We start from the raw sequence: 25,309 nt of genomic DNA, 5'->3' as shown, positions 1-25,309 counted from the left end.
GAGATGGCTCCATCCCCAATTGGAGATCCTGCTGCAAAGCAGGATGCTGATAAAGAAAATCAAAGGACCCTGGCGCTGCCGTGACCTCTGGGTCCCCCACTTTCACTGGCCTGCAAGGCAACCTCTGAAGTGTCCCGGGCTCAGTTCTCTCTGCCACAGCAGGTGTTTCAAACTTTGTCCCCATTCCTACATTTCCCAACCTCCTATCTCCCTCTTCACTTGCGGAGGGGCCTCCTTAGCATCAAAACAGAGGGCATCTGTCATTTTCTCAACGTCAACCTGCCTCCATCCGTCAACCTGCCTCCATCCGGTCTCCCTCCAGTTCTCCTGTGGTGACACAATAGAGCTCTTTCTGTCCAAGGCTGATCCTGCCACCAGTGTTCTCCACCCTGCACACTCCGTGCTCCAAGGACCTGGCCGCAGCCAGGCGGACACTTCCCTTCCTGTCTACTTTAGCATCACAACTGAGGCGTGCTACAGGGTTCTCACCCCCAAATTAAAATCCCTGCATTCTAATTTCCTTTCCCCACCACCACCTCCCAGGAGAGCCATGCACACTCCCTGCGGCTGGGTTCCTCACCTCCTCTCCCTCAATTCACCGCAGGTCGGCTTCTGCCAACCACTCTTCTGGAACTGTGCTTGCAAGGTGGCTCGTTGTTGCTAAGTGCAAATCGCCTTTCCCATCCTTCTCTGGTTCTCGTGGCAGCTTGGCACCCCTAGACCCCAGTCACTCTCTGAGCACTTCCCCCTTGGCATTTCTGCCTCGTGCTCTCATCTGTCTCCCTGGTTCTCCCCTGGAGGTCCCTTTGCACTCAGCCTCTGGCCACATCCAATGTTGATACTGCAAAGTGCTCTCCCTGCCCACTTCTCAGGTTTCCTGATCTTCAGTCTCACGTTTTTGACACAATCATGATTACCAAGTCTGTATCCATAGCCCAGAGGCTTCTGAATGGCGTTTAGGTGTCTCTCCTGGGCTAGCACACAGACACCTTAAATTCAAATACGCCAAACTCGTTTTCACCTCAAACCCCTTGTACTTGCTTTTCTCCTGGATTATCCCTCAGATACTGACATGGTTGGCTTCTTTGTATCCTTTGGGTTTCAGTCCAAATGCCACCTGCGAAGGCCTCCTTCTGACCCCTCTTTTCATTTGCCCTTCACCAACTCTATCGTAACATAACTACATGAAGTTACTCTATTTATAGTTTCTCACCATGAAAATGAAGGCTCCATATGAGCACAGACATTGTCTATTTTGTTCATTATTTAGCTGCAGTACCTGAGATGCACTCAATCTCAACAAATACTTCCCAAGTGCCTAAAAACTCCTAAATTATAACCTTGGAAACATTATGCTAAGTAAAAGAAACTGAAGTTGGTTATAAAAGGTTGCATATTATATGACCTTATTTAAGTGAAATGTCCAGAATAGGCAAATCTGTAGAGAAGGAAAATTAGTAGTGGTGGCCAGGGTCTGGGGATGTTGGGGGAAATGGGAGTGACAGGCTTTCTTTCTGGAAGGACAAAAATGTTGTGGAATTAAACAGTAGTGATGGTTGTACAACTCTGTGAATATACTAGAAACCACTAAATTGTACACTTTCAATGGGTTGTATGGTATGTGAATTATATTTCAATAAAGCTGTTATAAAACAAGAGAACTCCCAAATTTATTCCAGATCTGCCCCAGCTCCCGTACTCCTTGAGTGAATTCCATGATCGTTTACCAGTTGCTCAATCTAGAAATCCAAGACATCCTTACACTCCTCTCCACAGCTGCCCCTTCCAGTACATCCGATGAGCTATGAAACTGTAAAGATTTCAATTCCTTACTCTCTGAAACCTACTTCTTTCCAACTCAACTTTCATTTCATTCATTCCAAGCTCTCACTGCTTTTTACTGGGATTATTTCAATTCCATCCTCCTGGATTCCCTCCACTGAACCCACTCTTATTCATCTGCTTACCCTGCTGATAGGCGTGATCTTCCTAAGCACAGCTCCCACTATATCTCATGGATGCTTAAACCGTTCATTGGCTCTCTAGAACCGGCGTGAAAAGTGCCCAAACTCCTTAGTAGGTATACAAGCCGGTCCCTGGGTCCCTTCCCACCTTATCTGCTAATCTTTCAGTCACAGCCATGAGGAAACTGGCCACAACTACGACCACTCTCTTCACATGGGCCACTACTGCTGCCTGGAACACCCTTGCCCTACACTATTTTTAGTTCCTATTTATCCTTTAGGGCTCAGCTCACGCATTCTATTTCCCAGGATGCAGCCGTTAGCCTTCTCTTCTTAATTTGCTAGAGTGTGTGCCTCTCTGTCCTCTTCTAACATTCCATTTACTGAGCACCTTCTATGATCCTCAAAGTAAGTGTGGCTATATTATTTTCACATGAAGAAATGGGTTCAGTGAAGTTGCTGCCAGGAAGTGACAGAGCAGGGACTGAATTCCACGTCTGACCCCCCAAGTAAGGGTCTCCTATTATCCTAAACTATCTCTCTGGAACTTCTCACTTTGCACTGCAATTCCTTCCAAAAGGGTGAATTCAGTTCACTCGGCGCTCTCTTAGGTGCATCTCCAGTGCCCAGTGCCACGCTTGACACTTGCTCAGTGTTTGCCGCCCACAGGAAGAGAGGGTGAGCCCGAGATGAGTAGTGGAAACTTGTGTTATGTCCCCAGCAGGTGCTCAACTAGGCCCTACTGATGGATGTGTAGATACTGCCCACCTTTTGGAAAAAAAAAAAAAAATGCGCAGGTTAACGTGATGCTGACTCCTATCTACATGTGTTTGTGAATTCAAATTGCTCGCCTACAGGAAAAGGGGGTGGGGGGATGGGAGTGACAGGCTTTCTTTCTGGAAAAAGAATTTTCTCCACAAGTCTGCTTTCCGGATCTGGAGAGCGTCTCTCCCGCAGACGGCCACCTCCACTCAAAGACGAGCCCTCCCACGGACAATCGCGGGCTGAATTTCTGTCAACCTCTCCGCTCTTTCTCCTCTCCGTCTACCTTCCTTACTCTGCTAGGGTCTGAAGTCTGAACCTCAAAACTCATACAGCTGATGGATTCCCTCTTTCCCGTCTTGGCAAATGTCAAGTCCTGGAGGAAACAATAAACAGCTTTGGTTCGGCTTCGCGCCGCCACAGCCTAATCCGGGTCCTCCGTCACCCCGCCGCCGCCAGCAGCACCGCTCCCCCCAGCGCTTCCACTCTAGCGCCGAGGAAAGCGCCCAGAGGCCCAAAGCCGTTCTTTCCCGCCGCCAACCCCAACATCCTCTGCCCTGAGATCGAAGAAAAGCCACGTCCCGCTCAACCCAGCAGACCCGTTCCGACCCACGTTTCCCCGAACCCCTTCAGCCTGAGAGGCCCGGCCCGCAGCGGCGGAGCAAGGGCCGGCTCCTGAGGCCCGCGGGCGAGGGGGCGACCGGAGGGGGCGACCGGGGGGGCGACCGCGAGGAGGGGGGGGGAGGCCGACCCTCCGGCCGCCGCGCCTGCCTCTCCCTGCTCCCAGCTTCACTCCCTCTCGCGCTGGGCCCTTACAGGGGTCGGATCAGCAGCTGGTCACTTTCCTCGGCGGGAATCGCAGACATCTCCGAAATCTGACGGCGAAGCGGGGTGAGGAGCAGGCGGCGCGAGTCTGCGTAAACTGAGAGCAGAGCCACGGGGAACCTGAGGTAGAAAAACCCCATCCACCAGGAGCACAACTTCCGGCACTCCGGCGCCCGCGACACCAGGCCCCTCCCCTCGACTTCCGGCCGCAGAACCCGGGTCGCGAGGCTCCTCCCCCAGCGGAGTCCGGAAGCCGGGGGCGGGGTCATGTGTGCGCCTGCGCGGTGTCTCGGAGGCGGGGCTCGGCGGGCGGGGCCGGGGGCGCCGGAAAAGCTGGCGCTGGATTAGAACTGGAGTGGCTGCCCGGCGTCGGCTCCCGGGGCGGTGGGGGTCTGACCCGGGTCGCAGGCGGCCCCAGGGGCGGGCCGGCGGCTTCGAGGTGAGAGCCGGGCCGTGGCCGAACCCGGGCTGAGCCTGGCCGGGAACGCGGGAGCTGGGGCGGCGTTGGCGGGAAGGCCCGCGGTGGGGCGGATGGGTGGGGCGGCGGGGGCCGCGGGGTCCCGTCCTCCCGGGGTCGGGGACCCGGGCCCCGAGGCGGCGCGGGGCGGGCGGCGGGGCCGAGGAGCGGGCCGGGGCCTGTGGGAGGATGCGGTGCCCCCCTCCCCGCCCCGGTGCCCGACCCCAGCTCGGGCTGGGACTGCAGCGCCCGTGACGACAGGTGTCGGGGTGGACCGGTCCCGTCTGCCGCGGGGCGGCTTCGCGAGTCGGGCTCTGCTGTCTGGGGCGGAGAGGAGCACCGCCCCTCCGCGCCGGCCCCCGCGGGGGTGTCCGCCCTGCCGCCCCTCCCCCACCGCGCCGGGCGGGGGGCGCCCGGGTCGGGTCCGCTGTCGCCGTGCGCACCTGCACCTGCACCTGGCAGGCGCCGCTCAGCCGCGCGACAGGCGCGGGAGGCCCGGTGCGGTCTGGGGAGAGCGAGGGCCCGGCTGTCTCGGGTTCCGACCTCGGCCCCACCCGTGATTAGCCCCGCGGCCTCAGCCGAGTCCCTTCGCGCTGTGGCTTCTTCCTTTGAAAGGGGCTGTAATACTGCAGCCTTGCTGGTCTCTAGCGCGGGTTGCAGGCACACACAGCACCCGGCACTGGACGGCGCACGGCGGGTGTTCAGGACAGGAGGGTTCTTGGATGTCATCTTCCCAGAAGGTTCTTTGGTTCATTAAGCATGCCCTCTGCCAGCCCGTGCCAGGCATTGGGTGCACCGCCGAGGTGCAGGACCTAGCCCTGTCTTTGAGCAGCTCGCGGGGAGGTGGTTCTAAGTAGGTGGATGCTGCGATCAAGGTGTATGCTCAGGCTGCGGAGCATGGGCCCTTAGCCCAACCTGGAGAGGTCCAGCCTAGGCTTTCTGGTAAAGAAGCAGCCTGGACTGAGTCTTGAGAGGTGAGTAAAGTTAGCTGAATGAATAAAAGGTGTAAGGGCATTCCACGCAGACAGCATGGCAGGAGCACAGTAGAGCGCATGCTGAGAACCTTGGAGAAGCCTCGTGTTCCTTACGGATTACTGTGTGAAGCTGGATGTGGAAGATGAGACTACAGAGGTAGATAGGAGCCCCCCGACATGCAGGACCTTGCATGCCCTGGCGGAGAGCTTTGACTTCAGTCTCTCACTTTGACGAGCCACTGAAAGGCTCGGTGGTCCATGGCAGCAAATGATCCCCAGTATAGCCTGCTAATTCGTCTCCCTCTTTTTACTTGTATCCTCTGCAGCTAGTTCTCTACCCGCAGCCAGTCATCTTTCTAAAACAAGTCTGATCCTATCACTTAACTACTTCTTAATGTCCCCTCAAGTCTTTTTGTTAAACCCAAAATAAACCGCAGCCTTTTGTTGTGGTTTGCAAGGCGTCCCATGGATCTTTCTCCTTGTCTGTCCCTGTCCCTCCTTCCTGCTTCCATGAACCCCTTGCTGTTCCTTGCAGCAGGCATGTGCCCTCAGGACCTTTGCACTTGCCCTAGTCTCTGCCAGAAAGCTTTGCCTCCGTATTTCCATGGCTGCCCGCTCTTCCTTCTTCAGGTCTCCTTATTGTTCACTTCCTCAGAGCATCTTTTTCTGTCTAAAATGCTCACCCTTCCTTCTATCAGTTGCAAATGTTGAACTTGCTTATTCTGAACTTGCTTTTGTTTCCCTCATATCAGTTGTTTCTAACAATGCTTTTGTATTTGGTTTTCTTGAGCCTCTGAATTTTGTATTTGGTTTTCACAGAGCCTCTGAAAACAGCTCTGTGAGGTCAGGTCAGGGGCTTTATCTGTCTCATTCACTGATGTATCTCCAGCACCTAGAAGGTGCTCACTGGGTACTCAAGAACAAATGAGTGAACAAATCAGATTTTCTTGCTCTTCCACAAATTAAGCAAAAACATAAAAATAGATTCTATGAAAAAGCTTGGGCTTGGGAGTTAGTCTTGGGCAAATGGCCTAAGGCCAGACCATGGTGAGTGGACTGAGAGTGGGGTCTCCAGTTAGAGTGGGAGAAACTTCTTATGAGAGCGGGACATTCAGTGACCACCCCATGATTTACCCATTCTTCTTCCTTCATCAGGTACCTTGTTTTTCTGAAAAGAACTGACCGTGTCAGAAAGAGAGGAAGCTCTCTGTGCACACTGCCATCTGTGGGGCCTTTGAAGACAATAAAGTAGTATTTGTTCTATGTAAGTACATTACCTTGCTCCCTCTGTAGGATCCAATCTTTGGTAAAAATTTGCTAGGCTATCTTATTCATAACGCCTCCTGAAAGACGGGTCACAGTCCCCTCATCTATAAATGCAGATTATAATCTCCCTTCTATAAGCCCCCAGCATAATATGCAGCACAGGCTAGAAACCCTTCTGGAGCAAATGAATGTGTCCCCAGGTTGTTGTGATGATAAAAGTGACACGATGTATTTGGAAGCATTTGAACTATGATATGTTCTGCAGGTTAGTCAATATTTCTTCAAGTATAATGGATGTGCTCCTATGAAACAGGCAAGGATAAATTTTGTTTCCAGGGCATCAATTATTAGTTAAAAAAAGATACATGTCAGACTGACTCTGGAGGTCACCTCCTTCCCTGGCTTTACGGGAGAGCTGGCACCTGGGCATGTTTTTAGGTCAACTTATACTTCAGGATAGCTCAAGATGTTGAGAAAAATCCACAGTTCTGAGAGGTATCTCTGTGTCTTCTGTTCCAAGCCCTCCCAGTCACAGAATGTCAACCTGAGATGGCAACAGAATCTCAGTATCTCAGTTGGTAAATTAACATGCCACCTGTTTTACTAATGTCTTGAATTGATTCAAGAGAAGCAAGGCACTTGAGTATTTTGAGAAGTAGATGACGTGTGTCTGTTACTCCCGAGAACCATGCCTTTCACACCCTTGGGTATGACAAGAAGGGTTCAGTCTTTTTGGATCATTGGGTTAGATTTTCCAGCTTTATTTTTTATTTTTATTTTTTAAAATATTTTTTTATTTCTTTATTCATGAGAGATGGAGAGAGAGAGAGGCAGAGACACAGGCAGAGGGAGAAGCAGGCTCCATGCAGGGAGCCTGATGCAGGACTCAATCCCAGGACTCCAGGACCATGCCCTGGGCCAAAGGCAGACGCTAAACCGCTGAGCCAACAGGCATCCCAGATTTTTCAGCTTTAAAGAGAAAGAAGGAATGAAACAATAGTATCCAAAGAAAAATATTTCTGCTTCCTGTAGGAGGAATACACCGTGGAGCGGGAAGGAATGGATGATTTTTATTCCTGTTATGCATAAAATGATTTAAAGTTGTTTTTCTTGCTGTAACTAACCACCATTTGTTCTTCTAGGGCAGCTCCTTTGGATCAAGCTATGGTGAAAAATGTTTCGGAAAGGCAAAAAACGGCACAGTAGTAGCAGTTCCCAAAGTAGTGAAATCAGTACTAAGAGCAAGGTAGGGGGATGGAAATAGGAGCAGAGCCATAAAGCAGCGAGCGTTTTGTTTCTCTTGACTGATTCTGCATAAAGGATACTAAGCATGGCAGCCCTGTTGATAATTCTTCAGACTAGGTGTGTGACCCTCATTTTTTACACTAGAGACACATTCTGTGCCTGATTTAATTTTATTTTGTTCTGGAAATTTTCTGAGATTCCTCATGAACCTTGATGGGCCAGGACATATGAATGGTCTCACTGAAACACTGATTTTTAAAATTTTTGACGTGATCAAAATTCCAGGCCATTCAGGGGCTGGAGCTCTTGAATTCTTGAATTGGGTTTGCGGTGTGTCCTCATGACTATAATTCTCTTAATAGTGAGTTGGGAGGCAGATACCATGTTTAGGACTCTAGAAAAATGGAGCACACGACTACAAAGGGTCAGCAGCATCCTACATCCTCATCCCTGGACCCAGTCGGTGGTTCTCACAGTTTTACTCCTACATTTTCCACCCTGTGAGCTCCCTGTTTTAAAAGACGAGTGTGTGCAATGCCAGGACGTGTTGAGGCAGGGGAGGAGCCAATGGCACAGCACAGAGGGGGTGCCCTCCTGCTGGGAGATGCACCCCCCTGGCCCGTGGCCACCAGACTGAGTCACACACATTGGTCAGTGAAGACACACATGACTGTCACGTTTCACTGAGCTGGGACGTTCCTCGCCAGAAATTTGACATTTTAGGAATCCTGCCTCAGAGTGGGGGAAACTGAGTTTTCCCTAAGGTTTTTGAGCTGAAGCCAGTCAGGAACCTCCCTGCTATTAGCTTTCGGGCCCTTGCATGAAGACCTCAGCCTGGGAAACTGGTCAGGCCCGCCTCTGGTCTTCTAGATCAGAGAATGGATAAAGGGAGACCTGAGGACTTCTGCTGGCGGAGTAGATTTTTGGAGTCCTAAGGCAACTTGCTGATGGCTTGAGATGCTAGCTCCAAGCCTTCGGTTCTCCGAGGTGGCAGGTGGGGCTGGAGTTGTGCAGAAGGGGCCACCTGTGAGTGAGGGCCTTACCCCGGGGGTGCTGTGACCGCCAAGTCATGACCGTTAGGTTTTAGGTTGACGTAAGCTTTGTTTGTTGTCTATTCTGAATGTGGGAAAAACAGACAGTGTCCCCTTCCTGTTCTCCTGGTTCAGAGAGAGGCTCAATGGGCACTGGTGGTGTCCAGCATGGGGAGTAGTATGGAGCACAGAAGAAGCTCAGTCTGTTATGCTCTTCGGGGCTTGTGCTCATCCCATATGTCAGTCTCAGTTTGTAACAACATCTCAATTCCAGCTCCCTTCCCCTCGCCCGTTGGATATGTATAGAATTTCCAGGGTTCGGTACCGCACAGAGCATCACGGGGGAACGTCTCTGTGCGTACAGCGCTCTTCTCATTTCGCATCATACTCTAAGAAGTAAAGGTTACAGAAAAAGAAAAAAACATATTTAAAACCTGTGCCATTTTTGCATTCCCCTTGATTCACTTCTTGAACATTGAAAAAATCTGAGTCCGTTGCACTTTTAAAGTCTGATTTTGATTTGAGGTGCAAAGACTAATGTTTTGAATTAGAGGCATTCACAGAAGGTCATTTCTGAATAAAGGAAGCATATCCGGAGAGTACAATTCTGGAGAACATACTACGCTAACGTGTATGGTTCTTCATGTTTTGCTTAACAATTTTGTTGGTTTTCCTTTGCAAGTCACACCGCTAACCGTACCCTGGTCTGCCAGTGGGCCTGAGTGTGACCGTGCGGGCCGGGTGCTGGTTGGCCTCCACAGAGGCGTGGGGAGGGGGGCCGGAGGCCTGGGGCAGAGGTCGGGGCCATTTCCTTGGTGTTCCCCTTGGGGAAACCACTTCATGCCGCTCGTTTTACTGTATAGAACCATACTCCCTGCCTGCTTTCTGCACAAGGTTCAGGGGGAGTCACGTGAAAGCGAGGTGCTGATTTTCACATACAACCGAAATACTGGGCGGCTTACAGGGAGGCAGGGGTAGTAGCCTTGGTTTACCCTGCGACCGTCCACACCGCATTTACCTGATGTCGTGTTCAGTGGAGGGCAGCTGGGATTTCCTCTTTTTTGGAGTTTGCCATAGAATTTGACTTTAGAAGATAATCTGTCCTGGCCTAGTATCTGCCAGAGCCATTTCTCTGCTCTTGTACGTGTTGACGCCGCTCTCATAAATAAGTGTTTTGAGTGTTTGCTAGAGAACTTGAGAGAAGACAGTGCTAATTCTGTTTACATTTTTGTTGGTTATTTCTCAGTCTGTAGATTCCAGCCTTGGGGGGCTTTCGCGATCCAGCACTGTGGCCAGCCTCGATACGGATTCTACCAAAAGCTCAGGTACAGAGAAGGGTTGGACTTTGGTTAAGGCTCTTAGCTAGTGTTCACATAGCTTGACCAGAGCAGCGCAATAAATTCTCGTGTACCGGGGGTCTTCTCCACTGTGTCGGGCAAGAGCTTCGGAAGGGCTCCGGGTCTGGTGGGATGTGGGTTGGTGTGAAGCGGTTGGCGAAAGCCGCCGCCTTGGTGGTTTGCTAGCGCCCGTGGGCAGCCTGCTCTGAACGGCTCTCGAGTGAGACTGCGTGGAAAACATCATGGTAACAATTGAGATGTTTCTGAACAGCTTCTTAGGATGTGCGGTGGCTGAGTGTGAAGTACGTTGGCACTACGTTGTTCGTGGAGTGTAGGAGGAGCCTCTTGCCGAGTGAAGGGGTGGAGCTGCGGGCCCAGAGATCCCCCAGCTAGCAGACCTCAGAAGCACCTGGTGATTGCGGGTAGCATCCATCACAGGCCCTCGGAAATGTTCACGAAGCCACCGGAAATACGTAGCTCCTCAGAAATCAAAAAGTGACTGCTGACCCAGGGCAATAAACAGCTGGTGTCTAACTAGAAATATAAAAACATATTCATTTTCCTGTGTGCAGTCTTTCCACTTGTCCCTTCGGGACCACAGACTAGTCAGTTTGTGAAAAGTGAGGATGAGGGAGGAGGGGGATGAAGAGAATCCCCACATGATGTACACGAGAATATAGTAGCTAAGGTCTATTATTTTTGCTTCCAGATGCCTTAAAAATATTAAAAATGTGGGCATCTTTCTTTACATAAGCATAACCCAAAAGTAACCACCCGCTACATTCCCTCAATGTGGCAGATACCTTAATGCGCTCTGGCAGCGGGGCCCTGGCCCAGTTCTCCAGCCCCTTGCCCTCCGCCATGTAACCCAACATCTGTTCATGTTAAAGGACTTCCTGTCAGGCATCATTCCATCTGCATGAAAAAAAAAAAAAAAAGATTTGCTTTTTTTTTTTGACTGGTAGACGTAGACCAGGTTTGCTGAGTCAGGAAAACAAGTGAAGAGTGAACATGGTGAAAGAGGGAGAAGAAACCAAAAAAAGCTTTAATATCTTAATATATTGTAAAGGTACCCGATCATTATCTAGTCAAAATTCTATTTTTTTTCCTGTGTCTTTATTCTTCTTGAGATTTTTATACATTTAGTATATTGCGAGTCACTGAGGAAGAGGTTAAATTCCAAGTTCTTTCCTGTTCCTTCAAGTAATCTTGCATTAAAATGTTTTTATTTTCATGAAAGTTAAGTTCTGTTGATACAGCCTGTTTTTTATTTGCAAAGGATTGAGGACATGTTGTAACGCAGATATTTCTTTTGAAGTCTTACCCTTACGACTTTTCTTTCACATTTAGGACAAAGCAACAACAATTCAGAGACCTGCGCGGAATTTCGAATAAAATATGTTGGTGCCATTGAGAAACTGAAATTCTCTGAAGGAAAAAGTCTTGAAGGGCCTCTAGACCTGATAAATTATATAGATGTTGCACAGGTAAAAAAAGAAAAATTAAAATGTTCTGGAGAATAAGTTCGTGGCTCTAGGGAAAGATGTTCCACTGTTAAAATATTGACTGAGCACTGTGATCATAGGTGGTTCGAGGTGCCTAGAGACTGAGTCCCAGAGAGAACAGAGTTCTTCTCTTCAAAAATAGCACTTTTCACTTTTTTTGGGAGCTAACTTTCTTGTTCAGATGAGGAGCTGAGTGCAGGGATGGGTTATACACCATAGGTTTTGTTTGTTTTTTTTTTTAATATATTGGGAGCCTTACTGAATTTCCATTGAACTAGTCACCACTCTTTAAAGAATCTGCCTCAGAGTGGTGTTGACCTGTCGATTCCCTCACACCCTGTTAGCAACAAGCATTAAGGTGAGGTGAGCTTCATAAACATATCCCAGTCAAGAAGATTAAAAAGAAAATAACCATGAAGGAAAACTAAGAATGAAAACAGAGACAAAGCAAAGATCTGTACCCTCGCCAGTGTGCAAGTGGATAAGCCATAAGATGGGAAATTGCTTCCTGAGTTCCAGAAAATGAGATTGCAGGTCTTTGTGTTCATTAGCAAAGGGATATTACCACCCTGGAAAGATTCCTTTATCAGTTCCTAGAGTGCTGGTTACTCTTCAGTCTGTTTGGTCTGGTAAATCATGGAGAACAGGATCACTAAATACAATGCTCCCTGCCCTCACAAAAGCAAAGGAAATCTGTCCTGAGGGGAATCAGCCAATCGCATGTGCGTTCCACAGAGACCACTTGGGAGTCTGGACTTAGTATCCCAGTTGGTTTGGCACCAATCATTCCAGACAGCGTGCAAGCAACACCTCACCTAAGTATTGCACTGAAAGATTGCTAATGTTTCCCCCCCCGAAGTGCACTAGGATTGTTTTCATCCCGTTCGGGACTGCTCAGTTTCTCAGGTCTTCATAGACTGTGGGCTTGTCAAAATTCCCTTCTTGCCAAGAGCGTTAGTATTACTGCATCTTTGGATTCTTGGAATGCTTGAACCGTACCTACTGTGAGAAATCCTGGTAGTCATTTGAGGACCCCCGAATCAAGGCATGCAGGCATAGCTTCTTTACCAGAATTTCTGTAACGTAGGCAGATGTTTCCAGGCTAACATTTACAGGATGGAACATCTAGTGATGGTCCTCTCTATCTTATGTACTGTGCATTAGACAAGGCAGGCCGTATTCTGACTTTGGGGAAAAAAATGGGCAATCTGCTAAGGAAACCTTCACATTCATTTGCTCACGGCCCCGGGATGTGGGGCAACCAGACATACCTGGCATCTGGGTAGGATGTAAAATGGCTGCAAACAGTATTCCCCGCTGCTCCGCTTCCTGATGGTTTCCTGTGCTGACATCAGCATAAGCTCTGAGCACTTTAAAACCTAAATACCTTTATTTTTCTTTTTTTTTTTTTTTAAGATTCATTCATTCATTCATTCATTCATAGAGACACAGAGAGAGAGAGAGGCAGAGACACAGGCAGAGGGAGAAGCAGGCTCCATGAAGGGAGCCCAATGTGGGACTTGATCCCGGGTCTCGGGGTGGGGAGGGGTTCTCCGGGATCATGCCCTAGACTGAAGGCGGTGCTAAACTGCTGAGCCACCTGGGCTGCCTTTTTTTTTTTTTTTTTTTTTATTAAAAGATTCCTTTATTTTTTTCTTATGTAGATATTTAAACCTCCCTGGGAATTGTGTGAGGCAGTTTGTAGTTAGGGTTAACATTGAGACAAATGGAAGTGAATTTTACTCAGGTCTGTGGACCTGAAAACAAAACAAAACCCTAGTGACAATTTCTCTTCTGCCCCTTTGAAGAACAGTTTTTGCCAGGCTGTCGAGTACCCCACATTCTTGAAAGGGTTTGGGTTTGGGATGGCCAGATACTAAACTGGACTGATCAGACTTAAGGAATGTGATGTAATTTTTAACGGAGCTCATGTAATTTATTTTTTTTTAATTTTTTTTTAAATTTTTGCTTTAAAGCAAGACGGAAAGCTGCCTTTCGTTCCCCTGGAGGAAGAATTTATTATGGGAGTTTCCAAGTATGGTATAAAAGTATCAACATCGGATCAGTATGTAAGTAATAGAATTTGTTAGGGAAAAAGTGGGTTTAAGGTACTTGGGAGTCAGCCTGCTGAGAGCCCACTTGTTCTGTTTGTTTGCAGAACTGTTGGTTGGTAAACATTCTTGGCAGCTGGTCTTAAAAAAATGACCGATTTCTTGAGGTGAATGAATAGAGGCCTCCGTTTGCTTCTGTATCGTGGGGCCCTGGCCAGCACCCCTGCTGCTGGCCCCTAGTGTGGTTTCAGTGTAGGACCCCATGCCAGTGCAGAGCAGCTGTCAGCTTGGAAACTGGGCAGAGAGAGCAGGATCGTGAACTTGGATCTTCCTCCTGTCTTTGTGGAATTTTAAGTGGGAAGGGCTAACCCTGAAGGATAACTGCCCCATAACTGAGCATTCTAGAATTTCCCTTTGGGGGAAAGACCTATCCAACTATTTTCAGTCAACTCCATAGATCGGCTCTGATGAAAGCCTCACATAGTAGATCCTGCACAGAAAATGTCAACATGTTAAAACAGTCACGGTCTTTCTTTCTCCCGACTTGGGCAGGATGTCTTACATCGGCATGCTCTGTATTTAATCATCCGGATGGTGTGTTACGACGATGGTCTGGGGGCAGGAAAGAGCTTGTTGGCGCTGAAGACCACAGACGCAAGCAACGAGGAATACAGCCTCTGGGTTTATCAGTGCAACAGCCTGGTGAGGTTTAAAGTTGTTTGGTTTTTAGTCTCACTCATCAGGCGAGGTGGTAAAAACAGAGGAGACTTCCGGTCTAGAAGAGGTGCTGTCCACTAGCATCTGATGCCTGGCAGAGTGTGGGTGACCGTCAGGCCCTGGGTCAGCCAGCGGTTCGGACCTGCCGCAGGCCATCACCTATTTGGCCAGGGTTGGGCCTCACCTGGGCCATGATCTCCAGGTCAGGGTAGACACAGAGCAGGTGAGGAGACGTGGTATAGCCCCTCCTGCTCTGTACGTGTTATCTCACTGACTTGTCACACTCCTTCCCAAGGGCCGAGTTCCTACAGGTTACCACGCACCTGCTTCTCCAAAGGTGCGCTGGAAGGGGCCCAAGGGAGGTGATGTGTCCTGGGCTTCCCAAAGCTGTTGGTGTGTAGGTTTTTAAATTTTTTATATTTTTTAATATTTTATTTACTTACTCATGGGAGACACAGAGAGAGGCAGAGACACAGAGGGAGAAGCAGGCTCCCTGTGGGGAACCTGAAACGGGATTTGATCCCAGGACTCTGGGATCACGACCTGAGCCCAAGGCAGACGCTCAATCACTGAGCTACACAGGTGCCCCAGATTTTATTTTTTTTGGGGGGGCGGCAAAGTGTATTGAGTGCTCATGAAGTTTGGGGAGTAATAGTACGAGCTCCGCAAGAGGCCTCAAGGAGACCAGAGAGGGTTGCCCGGGTGCAGGGTCAGGAGAGGTGTGAGGAGGGTCAGAGTCTTACCTATTTGGTCACATTAATTCAGGAAGAGAGCGATGAAGTCTCTTACTGTGTTTTTTACTTCACATAGGAACAAGCACAAGCCATCTGCAAAGTTTTATCCACCGCTTTTGACTCTGTATTAACATCCGAGAAGCCCTGAATCCTGCCCTCCAGTGAAAGCTGGCTCCATGTGGACGTGCAGTGGCTTCCGGTCTGGAGTGCTGAACTGTTGTGGAAATAGAAAGTGATCCCTTGCTCTAGGTTTTCTGAAGAGATGCAATGTAGAAAGTATTGATCATTTGCTTTTCTATTAAAATGTGTCTTATTACAGTTAACTCTCAATGAGGTTGTCTACTTTCTGGGACTAAAAAAAGAAACCTCATCTGTTACTTTTATTTATTATTCTTGTTTTTAAAGTTTTATTAGAGTGAGCGAGTGAGAAGGGGGTGGTGGAAGGGAGAGGGAGAAACAGACTCCCTGCTGTGCAGGGAGCCCCATGTGGGATTCCATCCTAGGACCCCGGGATCACAGCCTGAGCTGAAGGCAGATGCTTCACTGACTGAGCAACTCAGGTACCCATCTATCACTTTTTTTTTTTTAAGATTTTATTTGACAGAGAGCAAGTGAGTGAGCATGCAGATGCACACAAGCAGGGGGAGTGGCAGGCAGAGGGAGGAGAAGCAGGCCCCCCGCTGAGCAGAGAGCCTCATATAGGACTTGATCCCAGGACCATGACCTGAGCTGAATGCAAATGCCCAATTGACTGAGCCACCCAGACGCCCCTCATCTGTCACTTTTAAACACAACTGAGCTCAACACCTAAGTGTCACAGACGTGCACGCAGTGAGTGGGCAAACATAGAAGACTTTCTGAGGAGGTTGCACACCATCTATTGTGTGGCGCATGGCCCCACTGGCTGGGAGCTTGGGCTGCTGGTTTGGAACAGCAACGCTGCCAACTCAGGTCACAAAAAGCAAAACTTTGGGCAGCCCGGGTGGCTCAATGGTTTAGCGCTGCCTTCTGCCCAGGGCGTGATCCTGGAGACCCGGGATCGAGTCCCACATCAGGTTCCCTGCATGGGGCCTGCTTCTCCCTCTGCCTGTGTCTCTGCCTCTCTCTCTGTCTCTCATGAATAAATAAATAAAATCTTAAAAACAAAACAAAAAGCAAAACTTTAAAAGTGTATCGTCAGGGTGGCATGCTAGTAAGCCAAAGTATTTACCTGAGTTCAGGGAGGAAAGATCACCGTGTGTATGAATAGCATAGAAAGAATCTCCTGTACAGTAGGCCAGTGGGTTTCTCTAAAGGACCACTTTAATATGCAGTGCTTACGGATTAAAAACATTAGAAATAACACTATGTCCATTTAAAAGTATTTTATTTTTTTCCAGTCTCAAATGACTAGTTAACAGGAAGAATCAACTTATTGAACATGCTCTAGTTATAAATCACTGCATTAAAGACAACGAAAATAAGAATTGATTTAGGTTATACAATATATACAGTTGCGCTGCAACTAGATCGAAGTAATCAAGTGAATGAATCGAGTATCATACATCTCAGATAGCATTCCAAGCTGCATATTATTCTCTCCACCCCGTAGCAGATCACACAGGACCTAGGAGTCTGTGCACATGTTGGAGTCCTCATCCCTAGAAGTCAGATCTGATGGAAGATGGCATGCACAATGCCAGAATCCTGCAGCTAAGTTCATGAAAAGTAAACTTTAAATATAAATAGATATCTACAATGTTTTCCTTCCTCTCGGTTGGTTTTTAATTTGCAAAGAGCAAATTACTAGGAAAGGATGTTAGCAGGGAAGTTAATATAATTTCTCCTCTGGCAAGAGTAATATTATTTACTGCACAATAGCACCACCAAATTGTCAACTGGAAAAAATATTTCCTAGATATTTATGTACCAGTGAACCGGATAGATTAGTTTGGGACTGGTGTTTAAATGTTGGTGAGGATCAACTTTAATTCCTTAGATAGCTGGCACCAAGTAGTCAAAAGGCTGATTATAAGACACAGATGCAAGAGGACTGTGTTAAAATATACATAAGAAGTGCACTGTGCAAAATATATCTGTTTACCTTCTTAAATCTAGAGAGAATTAACTAAAAGAAGGGTTCAAACAACGGAAATGAACAATTAGTGAAAATAGATGTAGTGCTTTAAAAAAAAAAAAAACCCAAAAACTTTAATTACAGATCTAACACATTTTTACCCGGAACTTTGGAGGGCAAAAAGCCATTGCCACACAACATCGTAAAACATTCCAGTTTGTTCTGTTTTCCTTTATAATAGCAACACAAAGTACAATGCAATTAAAAAAAAAACTGCCTAATAAAGACGGGCTGCTCCAATCAAATGTACCATTGTCACCATGCGATGAAAGCATCGCTGCCTCGCTTTCCAAGCCCAGACCTAAGCTTATCTCTTCACTTCTGGTAAAAATCCGAGTGGGCCTTATAGGCCTATTTATTCTCAAAGAGTGCCAAAATGTCCAATATTCCTATTATGAATCTTATGCTCACAATTACTAAAGAGAGGTATGACAGTCAAGTTCATTAAACTAATGAATTCTGATTTATCACACACAACCTAACCCCCCACCCCCAGTAGCTTCAGTTTAAGAATAACATGATGGACTTTGGTCATGAAACTGGGATGTGTGTTCAGGAGTATCTTATTACCTGGGACCTACAGATTTCGGATATGCTCTTGATTACAAACAAACGGACAGATTCGATCTCAAGACAGTATAACTACCATTCCTGTTGGTATAGCATATAAATACAAGACACTTAATTGAGTACACATTCCCGGGAGCCGGGAAGGGAAGGCAGTGGTACACCCAATAGGAAACAGCAAGTGTGTGTGAACGTGCTAGCTGGGCGACGGAGGAGGGTTGAGAAGGCGAATTCCAAAACACCTAAAGCATACCAACTAGTTTAAAGAACTGTTTTGCAATCCATCATCCTTAGTTTTTAACCAAATTCAGGAAATGCAGGTTTCTAGAACGTGGAGCTGAATTAGCTATTACCATATGCCGTAATATAAACCATGGGTAGTTTTGCTAGGTAGGGTTGTTCACAACAGGCTACACGCACATGCAGGATACAATGAGAGTTGCAACCTCACAAATTAGGGCTGGAAGGTACAATGCTAAGGTGTAAATTTCCAAGTTGCTTTGACTAAACCTTGGGTGGATTCCAAAGGAAATCATTAAATGTATGTTTAAAAAAAAGTCTTTAAGGTGAACTGATAGCATTTTTTTCTAGAAAGTCTGGGGCTGGGTTATTTCTAAAGCAAGTTTACTGACTTCCTAAGACAATTGCGCTAGTGGTCACCGACTCTAGAATCGGGCCGAGGAAAGGCTGGAAGATGTCTTTCTAGTACTCACTTAGGTTTAGCTAAATCTGCAGAATGACGATCTTGATTAGTTAAAATAACTTTTCAGTTCACCTTTTAGGAAATTCAGTTTTTCCTAATAAAAAGTATGGCAGTTATTTCATGAAAACCACAAATTATAAAAACAATTCATTTACACATACAAGTTGCCTTTGAGCTTGTAAAAACAGAAGAGCGGCATTAGAGAAAGTGGGCTACCGCACGATACATTTCATGAAACTGGTCATCTGGCAAGAGTTTTGGTACCAATAACAAAACAGGAACATAACTGTTAAAAGAAGTATTTTTGTTCAGTAGCAATTCAGTCAGCAATAAAGTGCACAAATGATACGGGAAATGCTCCTTTGCGACTGGGATCTCCATCGATGTGGCCAATCTGAAAAGAATCAAAGTTTATAGGTGGTTATAGAAATTCCAAAAGCAACTTTGAAGGACATTATAGCATTTGGGAAAAAATTTTTTTTCAGAGGAATTTGAGAAAGAATTACTTGGGTAAGACATCTAAACTGTTTTCTTTCCCTTTTTTCCTTCATGCGCATTTCAAATACAGTTGACCCTTGAATGCATGAAGGTTAGAAGTGCCATCCCCGACCCCCTGCAGTTGAAAATCTGCCTACGCAGAGCTTCTGACTCCCCAAAATCTTAACCACAAATAGCACACTGTTGACCAGAAGCCCTACAGATAACATAAACAGTAAGTGAACACATATTTTGTATGCTACCTGTATTGTGTGTACTGTGTTCTTCCAGTAAAGTAAGAAAAAATGTGAAGAAAATTATAAGGAAGACAGGGATCCCTGGGTGGCTCAGTGGTTTAGTATCTGCCTTTGGCCCAGGGCGTGATCCTGGGGTCCTGGGATCAAGTCCCACATCGGGCTCCCTGTGTCTCTGCCTCTCTCTCTGATGAATAAATAAAATCTTAAAAAAATTAAAAAAAAAAGAATCATAAGGAAGAAAAAATACATTTAAGCACTATACTGCAAGTATCAAAAAATAGTTCTGTGTGAGTGGACCCACGTGGCTCACATCCACATCATTTAGGGGTCAGCTGTGATGCGTGTCAACTGTGAGGAAGCGCTAGGCTAGTGGGTCAGGCATCTGCCTGGACGTGCACGCATCAGGGTCCTGGCTTCCCAGGGTGTTGGGGGGGGTGGTCAGGACAGTCATCTGGTTACTGCCCCCCACTTGCCTTAGACACCGAGTGTCAGAAGTTGTTGCACAGTCACTGAAAGTGGCAAACATGTGAGTTGGCTCTACTTAAATGTAGTCAAGCATTTATGGAAGGTTTCAACAGATTCACTGATTTGGAGTCTGGGTAAATTACACACCGAGTATGATCTCAACCATATAAATTATGTAGGTAAGTGAAAGTTTAAAAGAAAAATCACTGTAACATAATTGCTAAGATTTAGGAGAACTGCTGAGATGTTGGGCAGCATTTACTTTCTTCGCTATACCTTTCTCGATTTCCACAGTTCTGGAAACAAACAGGTATTTTCCAGATGGCCAAGCCCACTGGCAGGCTGGAGCCCCACCCTAAGCCGGGTTGTACACAAGTGTGGAAGCCAGGCCTGCTTCAGCTCTTGGGGCCACTCAGGGAGGAAGTTCGGGTCCTCACACTGTGGACGTGAGCGCCTCATGCCAAGGCCCACCATCCTCATTTTTAGCAGTAGCCTCTCACTGGGGGCCTTCTGTACCATCTCCCCTGTGGGGCTGAGGGGACTAAGGCTTAGTGACATAAGCAACCTGCCCAACATCACCAAGTCTAAGAACTGAGTCTGGATTCTTAGGGTCATCAAGTGAAACACCACATTCATGCCATTCCAGCTCCCACCTGGATGTTTCAGGGACTTCACCCTCTGGGTCAGCTTTCTGTGTGCCTCCCTCCACCAACCGGCACGGCAGTGTTGGGAAGGACAGAACCACCTCTAAGCTCAAAAGCTCACTCCAGACCCTGAGTGCATTCTGAAAACTGCAGCCGTTGTCTGCCCACCCCCGTGTGGGAGAATCCCATTCTGCAGGGAGAAATCAAGCCCACACAAAAATGAGTATACATGGAAGGGATGGCTGAGGGGCAGCACGGCCAGCAGTCCTGAGGCTGCACGGGCAGAGGGCCTTACCTTGGAGCAGGGCTCTCAGGCCAGGTGGGCAAGGATTCACCTCCGCCCCTCCCAGGCACATCCCGGCCCAGCCCCCGACTCACCCACCACTCTTGGTCCTCCTCTCCATCCACGATAATCACATCCCCCTCAGAAAATGTCAGCTCGTCTGGGTTGTCAGCCACACAGTTATAGAGAGCTTTGACCCGCTTGGGCTTTAACTTGGTCTGTATTAGAGACGAAGAAGGGTCAGAGGTGAGCATTGCTGGGGTACATCAGCTCCTGGGGCAGAGAATGGGGCCACTTTGTTTCCAGCTGGTCCTGGGGTCCTGAACACAGGCCCCGGAGCCCACAGGCAGGTGTAAAGATGGGTAGATCAGTGTAGCTCAGGGGTTGGGGGACTTCTAGGAGGCTCAGAGAAAAGTGCAGAGAGCGAGGAGTAAGGCTGCCCAGTGCCTAGGGTGCATGTGCCGAGGGGCCGAGCCCACCAGCTGGAGAGCTCTGCGGCTATGTCCTGCCCAGATCCAGGAAGAAGCCTCCCTTCCGCCCGCCAGGGGAAGAGGGAAAGACCTGTTTCCTCGGGGAGTCTCCTGATCACTGCTGGCCAGAGCCAGGGGGCAGGAAAGGAGGGGCTCTTCCACTTACTGTCTGTGACTTCCTGGGCATGGGGGCTGGGGGCTGCAGGACTCCAGTGTTGGACAGAGGACCCAGAACTTCCGTTCCAGAGAGATCTGCTGCTTTAGGGTTAAAATGAATCAACTTCACAATATGCCCTCCATCATAAGCCATGAGTTACACATAATTAATATAAATGCCACAGCATCATGTCCGAAAGGCAGGTTTCTGGAGATTTTCTGATCTATTGAGGGGAAAGTCCCTCAAAGGCCCAAGAACCTGTGACTTCGTGCAGCCTCTGTAAAGTGTGCAAGGCATGTGAGTGTCATGGAGTGGGACAGATACTGCCAACCCCTCCACAGATTTCTAGGTCCCTGCCACGTCAGAGGGCGACAGGAATGCAGGACACATTACAGAGCAGGCCAGGAGCAGGAGCGGCAGAGGCTCTGGAAGGTGGGGTGGCAGCTGGGTCTGGTACAGGGCTGAACATGGCTGGAAACGGCTCCCACTTTGCCCCCGTGGAACAAGCAGCGGTAAACCCCAGGTCCAAAGGAAATAATTACCAGGTCCTCTCGGCTGGCCTTTGTTGATCAGCGGGGTTGACTTGTCAGCCCTACAAGAAGAGGAAAGTAGATTTACTGATGCCTGACGCCCCAAAGACACGTATCTACCTGCACCTCACTCCCCTTTACAAAGGAACCACCTGTGCTCAGACCAACGGTGAAGAAAACATAACACTGATCTTATGTATATTTTCCAGAAATTAAAATCACATGACAAGCAAAGGCCCCAGCACCCAATGGGTCCTGCCATTTGACTTCCATCAATGCCAAGACAGGAGTCATCACATTGACTCCCTCTGCCTTTAGTTGACAGGCCCACAGGAAAGGCCTGATCCTCCAAGATGCCAGGCAGCAAACCTTTCTTCTAAAGGGCCAGGCACTAAATATTTCAGGCTTTGTGGGTTATAAAATCTGTCGGGGTCACTCTACGCTGACATCATGGCACGAGAGCAGCCATAGATAAAGCATAAACAAGTGAGTGGGGGCTATGTTCCCAAATGCTCTATTTACAGGCACTGGAACCCAAATTTTACATAATTTTCATGTGTCATGACATAGACTTTTTTCCCCCAACTATTTAAAATGATGAAAACCATCTCAGCTTGTGGGCCACACAGAAACAGGCTGACAAGGCTGCAGGAGTAGTTGGTGGACTCCTGCTCTAGGAGGACACATTTTGTAAAAACCCTGATTTCTACCCAGGATGAGAGTAGGGTGGGGGCTTCCTTTGCAAGGAGGCCACACCAGGGTATTCTTTTGAAACACAACTCCACCAGGCGGTGAGGATGCACAGGAACTAGGAGAAGCGCAGGCTCTGGCCACTTAGGGCGGCGGAGAGAGCGTCCCCCTGCTGCTGAACTTGGGGCCAGTGAGACGGCGTGTGTACTGCATAGACCAGGAAGGCAAGGCCATATGTGTTCCATTTTAGGAAGAGCTCTTACAAAGCAGCATGAAAAACGTTCTGAGAGTCTTCTGGTTAAAGAGGGCAGACTGGAGCAGCCCAGGTGGCTCAAGATGTTTAGCGTCTCCTTCAGCCCAGGGTGTGATCCTGGAGACCTGGGATCGAGTCCCGTGTCAGGCTCCCTGCATGGAACCTGCTTCTCCCTCTGCCTGTGTCTCTGCCTCTCTCTCTCTGTGTCTCTCATGAATAAATAAATATTTTTTTTAAAAAAAAAGGCAGACTGAAATCCATTTAATTCCACTTTCTCCAAAGGAGAAAGATGGGGAAAAAAACTCAAAGAGAACCTGAAGAGGAAACGCGATGGAAGCGGCCACTGGAAGGACGAATCCTAACCATGCTGGCTCACTGGCGGAGGAGGATCCCTTGTGCAGTGAAGGCAGCCCTGAAGGACCCCCACCTGTGCTCTGAGCCCCTTGGAGTGGGGATAAGGCAGGGCAATAAACACAGAGATTGGCCCAAAATCTGCTCAAGGAGCTACTGAATCCCTGGATTCCCAGCCCAACCCTGAGAAGCTAGGCAACTACCCTCCCTCAACCCACTGAAGACTAGAAGTTTCTATTACTGGAGAGGATAGAATAAAGGGTGTCTGGACGGGGGGTGGGGCACACCACTGTGGTTTTGGGGAGCATCTTTTAAAAAGGGAGGGGGACTAAGAGCACCTGGGTGGCTCAGCTGGTGAAGCCTCCAACTCTTATTTTCAGCTCAAGTCATGATCTTAGGGTTGTGGGATTGAGCCCTGTGTTGGGCTCGGAACCTGCTTGAGATTCTCTCTCCCTCTGCCCCTCCTCTCCACCTCTCTAAAAATAAAGTGGGAGAACTAAATGAAGGCTTAACTTTATTTTTTAAAGATTTTATTTATTTATTAAAGAGAAAGCATGAGTGAGGAGGAGGGGCAGAAGGAGAGGCAGGGTCCTCTATGAGCAGGGAGCCTGATGTGGGGCTTGATCCCAGGACCCTGAGATCATGACCTGAGCCAAAGGTAGAAGCTTCACCAACAGCCACCCAGGCACCCCCTTAACTTTAATTTTTTTTTTATTTACTTAGGATAGTCACAGAGAGAGAGAGAGAGAGAGAGGCAGAGACACAGGCAGAGGGAGGAGCAGGCTCCATACACCAGGAGCCCGATGTGGGACTCGATCCCGGGTCTCCAGGATCGTGCCCTGGGCCAAAGGCAGGCGCCAAACCACTGTGCCACCCAGGGATCCCCCCCTTAACTTTATTTCTATATTCAACTCCTAAAAAACCTGCTCCCTTCAGGCAAGAGATGAAGACTGTTCTCTACAGAACCTGAGTTGCTCAAGAAAAAAGGCCCCAATTCAGGGTTCCCCAGTGAGACTCCCCAGGGAGATGCTCCATGGCCAAGCCCACACGGGCAGCTCTGCCAATGAGGGTACCATGTGTGATCAGTTTTAATGCCTCAGCTGAAGTGGCAGCTATTGGGCAGGGAGCACCAGATTTACAGGAAAAAGTCTCTAATGTAACAGAAGTGAATACAAAGATAATAGACACGGAAGAAACAAATTATTCTGAAAAGCAAAAGCTAACATAAAAACACCACCCCAAATCCATCACTCATAATCTGAGATGAGAGAAAATGATTCCATGAAACAAACAGGATACTGTTACCTTGAAAATTATGTGGTAACTGAAATGAAAAGCTCAGTAAAGGAACTGGAATATACAGTGAAGAAAATCTCCCAGAAGGCAGATTTGAAAAGCAAGTAAACAAGCAAGGAAGCAATGCAGAATGGAAGCTAGAAGGTGGCGGAGAGCCGCCTCTCGGCTGAGCAGAGCTGCACTTCCAGCCCCGGCCTCCAGATGGAGCCCAGGGACTGGCTCTGGTCAAGCCCCCCGCCCCCCCCCCCCCAGCTGCTCCCTCAGGAAGGAACCCTGGGTTTGGGGGGAACAGAGAAGGTGGTGTCAGAAGTAGAAGGAGGGTCCGGTCTCCCACTCGCCCCTAGGGGCTGCTGTACAAGCAAGAATGTGGGCACCCAACTTCGTGTAAGAAGTCAGCTGCCGTATGTTAAACCACAGAGATGGATTCAGGGGGAGGCTCTAGGGCTGTCCTCTTACTGGAATAAAAAGAGAGAAGACAAGACCTGTACGAGAAAGGCCAAGGGAGTCTTCATCTGAATAACACGAATTATATTAAAAGCAAGAACAGAAAAAACAGAAATTAAAAAAAAAATCAACAAAACTTCTCAGAATTGAAGGTGTAATTTATATCCTGAAAGGGTCCATCATCTATCTGGTGGCATGGATGAAAAAGGATCCGGCCCAGGGAGTCAGAGCCTCTGTGGGGACAGGAGGCCTGATGGGGTGTCCTGGGTGGGATAAGGCAGGCAGCAGGGGGAAGGGGGCCTCCCTGTGGGACCCCGGATCTCAGTGGGGGAGAGGAGGTGGCAGCAGAGATGGGGGATGAGAATGAACCTGTGGTGCTTTGCAAACACTGCCCCCAAATTCTTTCCCGAGATCGGGAGTTTGCAACCGCTCTGTGCTGTCGCACTGTCTCCACTTCAACCCTGACTCTGGGCTCTGCCACTGTTTGACCAGTGACACGCAGGAGTGATGACTTGCCATTCTCCAGGGCTAGACCTGTCTCTTGGGCATCGTTCCTGGGCTCAGCCACCGTGATTGCAGGAAGCCCTCACCACACAGAGAGGCCACGGACGTCTAAGCATTCCAGCCGACAGCCCCAGCTGACAGCCAGCATTGACCACCAGGTGCAAGGACTGGAGAGGGGATATGAGCCCTCAGCCAATGAGTCACTTTGAGTCCAACCATCCCCAACCTCCAGGG

General features: G+C 48.4%; 3 protein-coding genes across 11 annotated transcripts in view; 1 reads left to right on the top strand and 2 right to left on the bottom strand.

The window, feature by feature from the left end:
• Positions 1 to 3,725, bottom strand: part of CPSF3 (cleavage and polyadenylation specific factor 3) — a 38,478-nt gene extending 34,753 nt beyond the window's left edge. For both annotated transcript variants that reach the window (XM_055327626.1, XM_055327625.1), the window contains exon 1: positions 3,543 to 3,725. In XM_055327626.1, coding sequence (XP_055183601.1) covers positions 3,543 to 3,691 — 149 coding nt within the window. In that variant the 5' untranslated portion in view covers positions 3,692 to 3,725. The remainder of the gene's footprint in view (positions 1 to 3,542) is intronic.
• Positions 3,726 to 3,861: 136 nt separating this feature from the next.
• Positions 3,862 to 15,191, top strand: ITGB1BP1 (integrin subunit beta 1 binding protein 1). Of its 3 annotated transcripts, none has more exons than XM_055327662.1 (8): positions 3,862 to 3,990; positions 6,138 to 6,246; positions 7,391 to 7,494; positions 9,771 to 9,849; positions 11,212 to 11,348; positions 13,343 to 13,435; positions 13,970 to 14,119; positions 14,945 to 15,191. In XM_055327662.1, exons 3-8 carry the CDS (start codon positions 7,423 to 7,425, stop codon positions 15,014 to 15,016), a joined length of 603 nt encoding a protein of 200 aa, XP_055183637.1. In that variant the 5' UTR covers positions 3,862 to 3,990; positions 6,138 to 6,246; positions 7,391 to 7,422; the 3' UTR covers positions 15,017 to 15,191. The 3 variants fall into 3 exon arrangements, with proteins under 3 accessions (XP_055183637.1, XP_055183638.1, XP_055183636.1); XM_055327663.1 differs by lacking the exon at positions 3,862 to 3,990 and adding an exon at positions 4,855 to 4,982 and having other exon boundaries at positions 7,396 to 7,494; XM_055327661.1 differs by lacking the exon at positions 3,862 to 3,990 and adding an exon at positions 4,855 to 4,982.
• Positions 15,192 to 16,217: 1,026 nt separating this feature from the next.
• Positions 16,218 to 25,309, bottom strand: part of ASAP2 (ArfGAP with SH3 domain, ankyrin repeat and PH domain 2) — a 173,025-nt gene continuing 163,933 nt past the window's right edge. For 4 of the 6 annotated variants that reach the window (XM_055326998.1, XM_055327000.1, XM_055327002.1 and 1 more), the window contains 4 exons: positions 21,550 to 21,599; positions 21,017 to 21,108; positions 20,476 to 20,598; positions 16,218 to 18,648 (listed from right to left, as the gene is read on the bottom strand). In XM_055326998.1, coding sequence (XP_055182973.1) covers positions 18,574 to 18,648; positions 20,476 to 20,598; positions 21,017 to 21,108; positions 21,550 to 21,599 — 340 coding nt within the window. In that variant the 3' untranslated portion in view covers positions 16,218 to 18,573. The remainder of the gene's footprint in view (positions 18,649 to 20,475; positions 20,599 to 21,016; positions 21,109 to 21,549; positions 21,600 to 25,309) is intronic. The other 2 variants (XM_055326999.1, XM_055327001.1) reach the window with 1 other exon arrangement.

The sequence above is a fragment of the Nyctereutes procyonoides genome, unplaced genomic scaffold (assembly GCF_905146905.1).
Source record: "Nyctereutes procyonoides isolate TBG_1078 unplaced genomic scaffold, NYPRO_anot_genome, whole genome shotgun sequence".
Lineage (NCBI taxonomy): Eukaryota > Metazoa > Chordata > Mammalia > Carnivora > Canidae > Nyctereutes > Nyctereutes procyonoides.
Note: the sequence above shows the minus strand (reverse complement) of the source record. Positions and strands in the feature narration are given on the sequence as shown.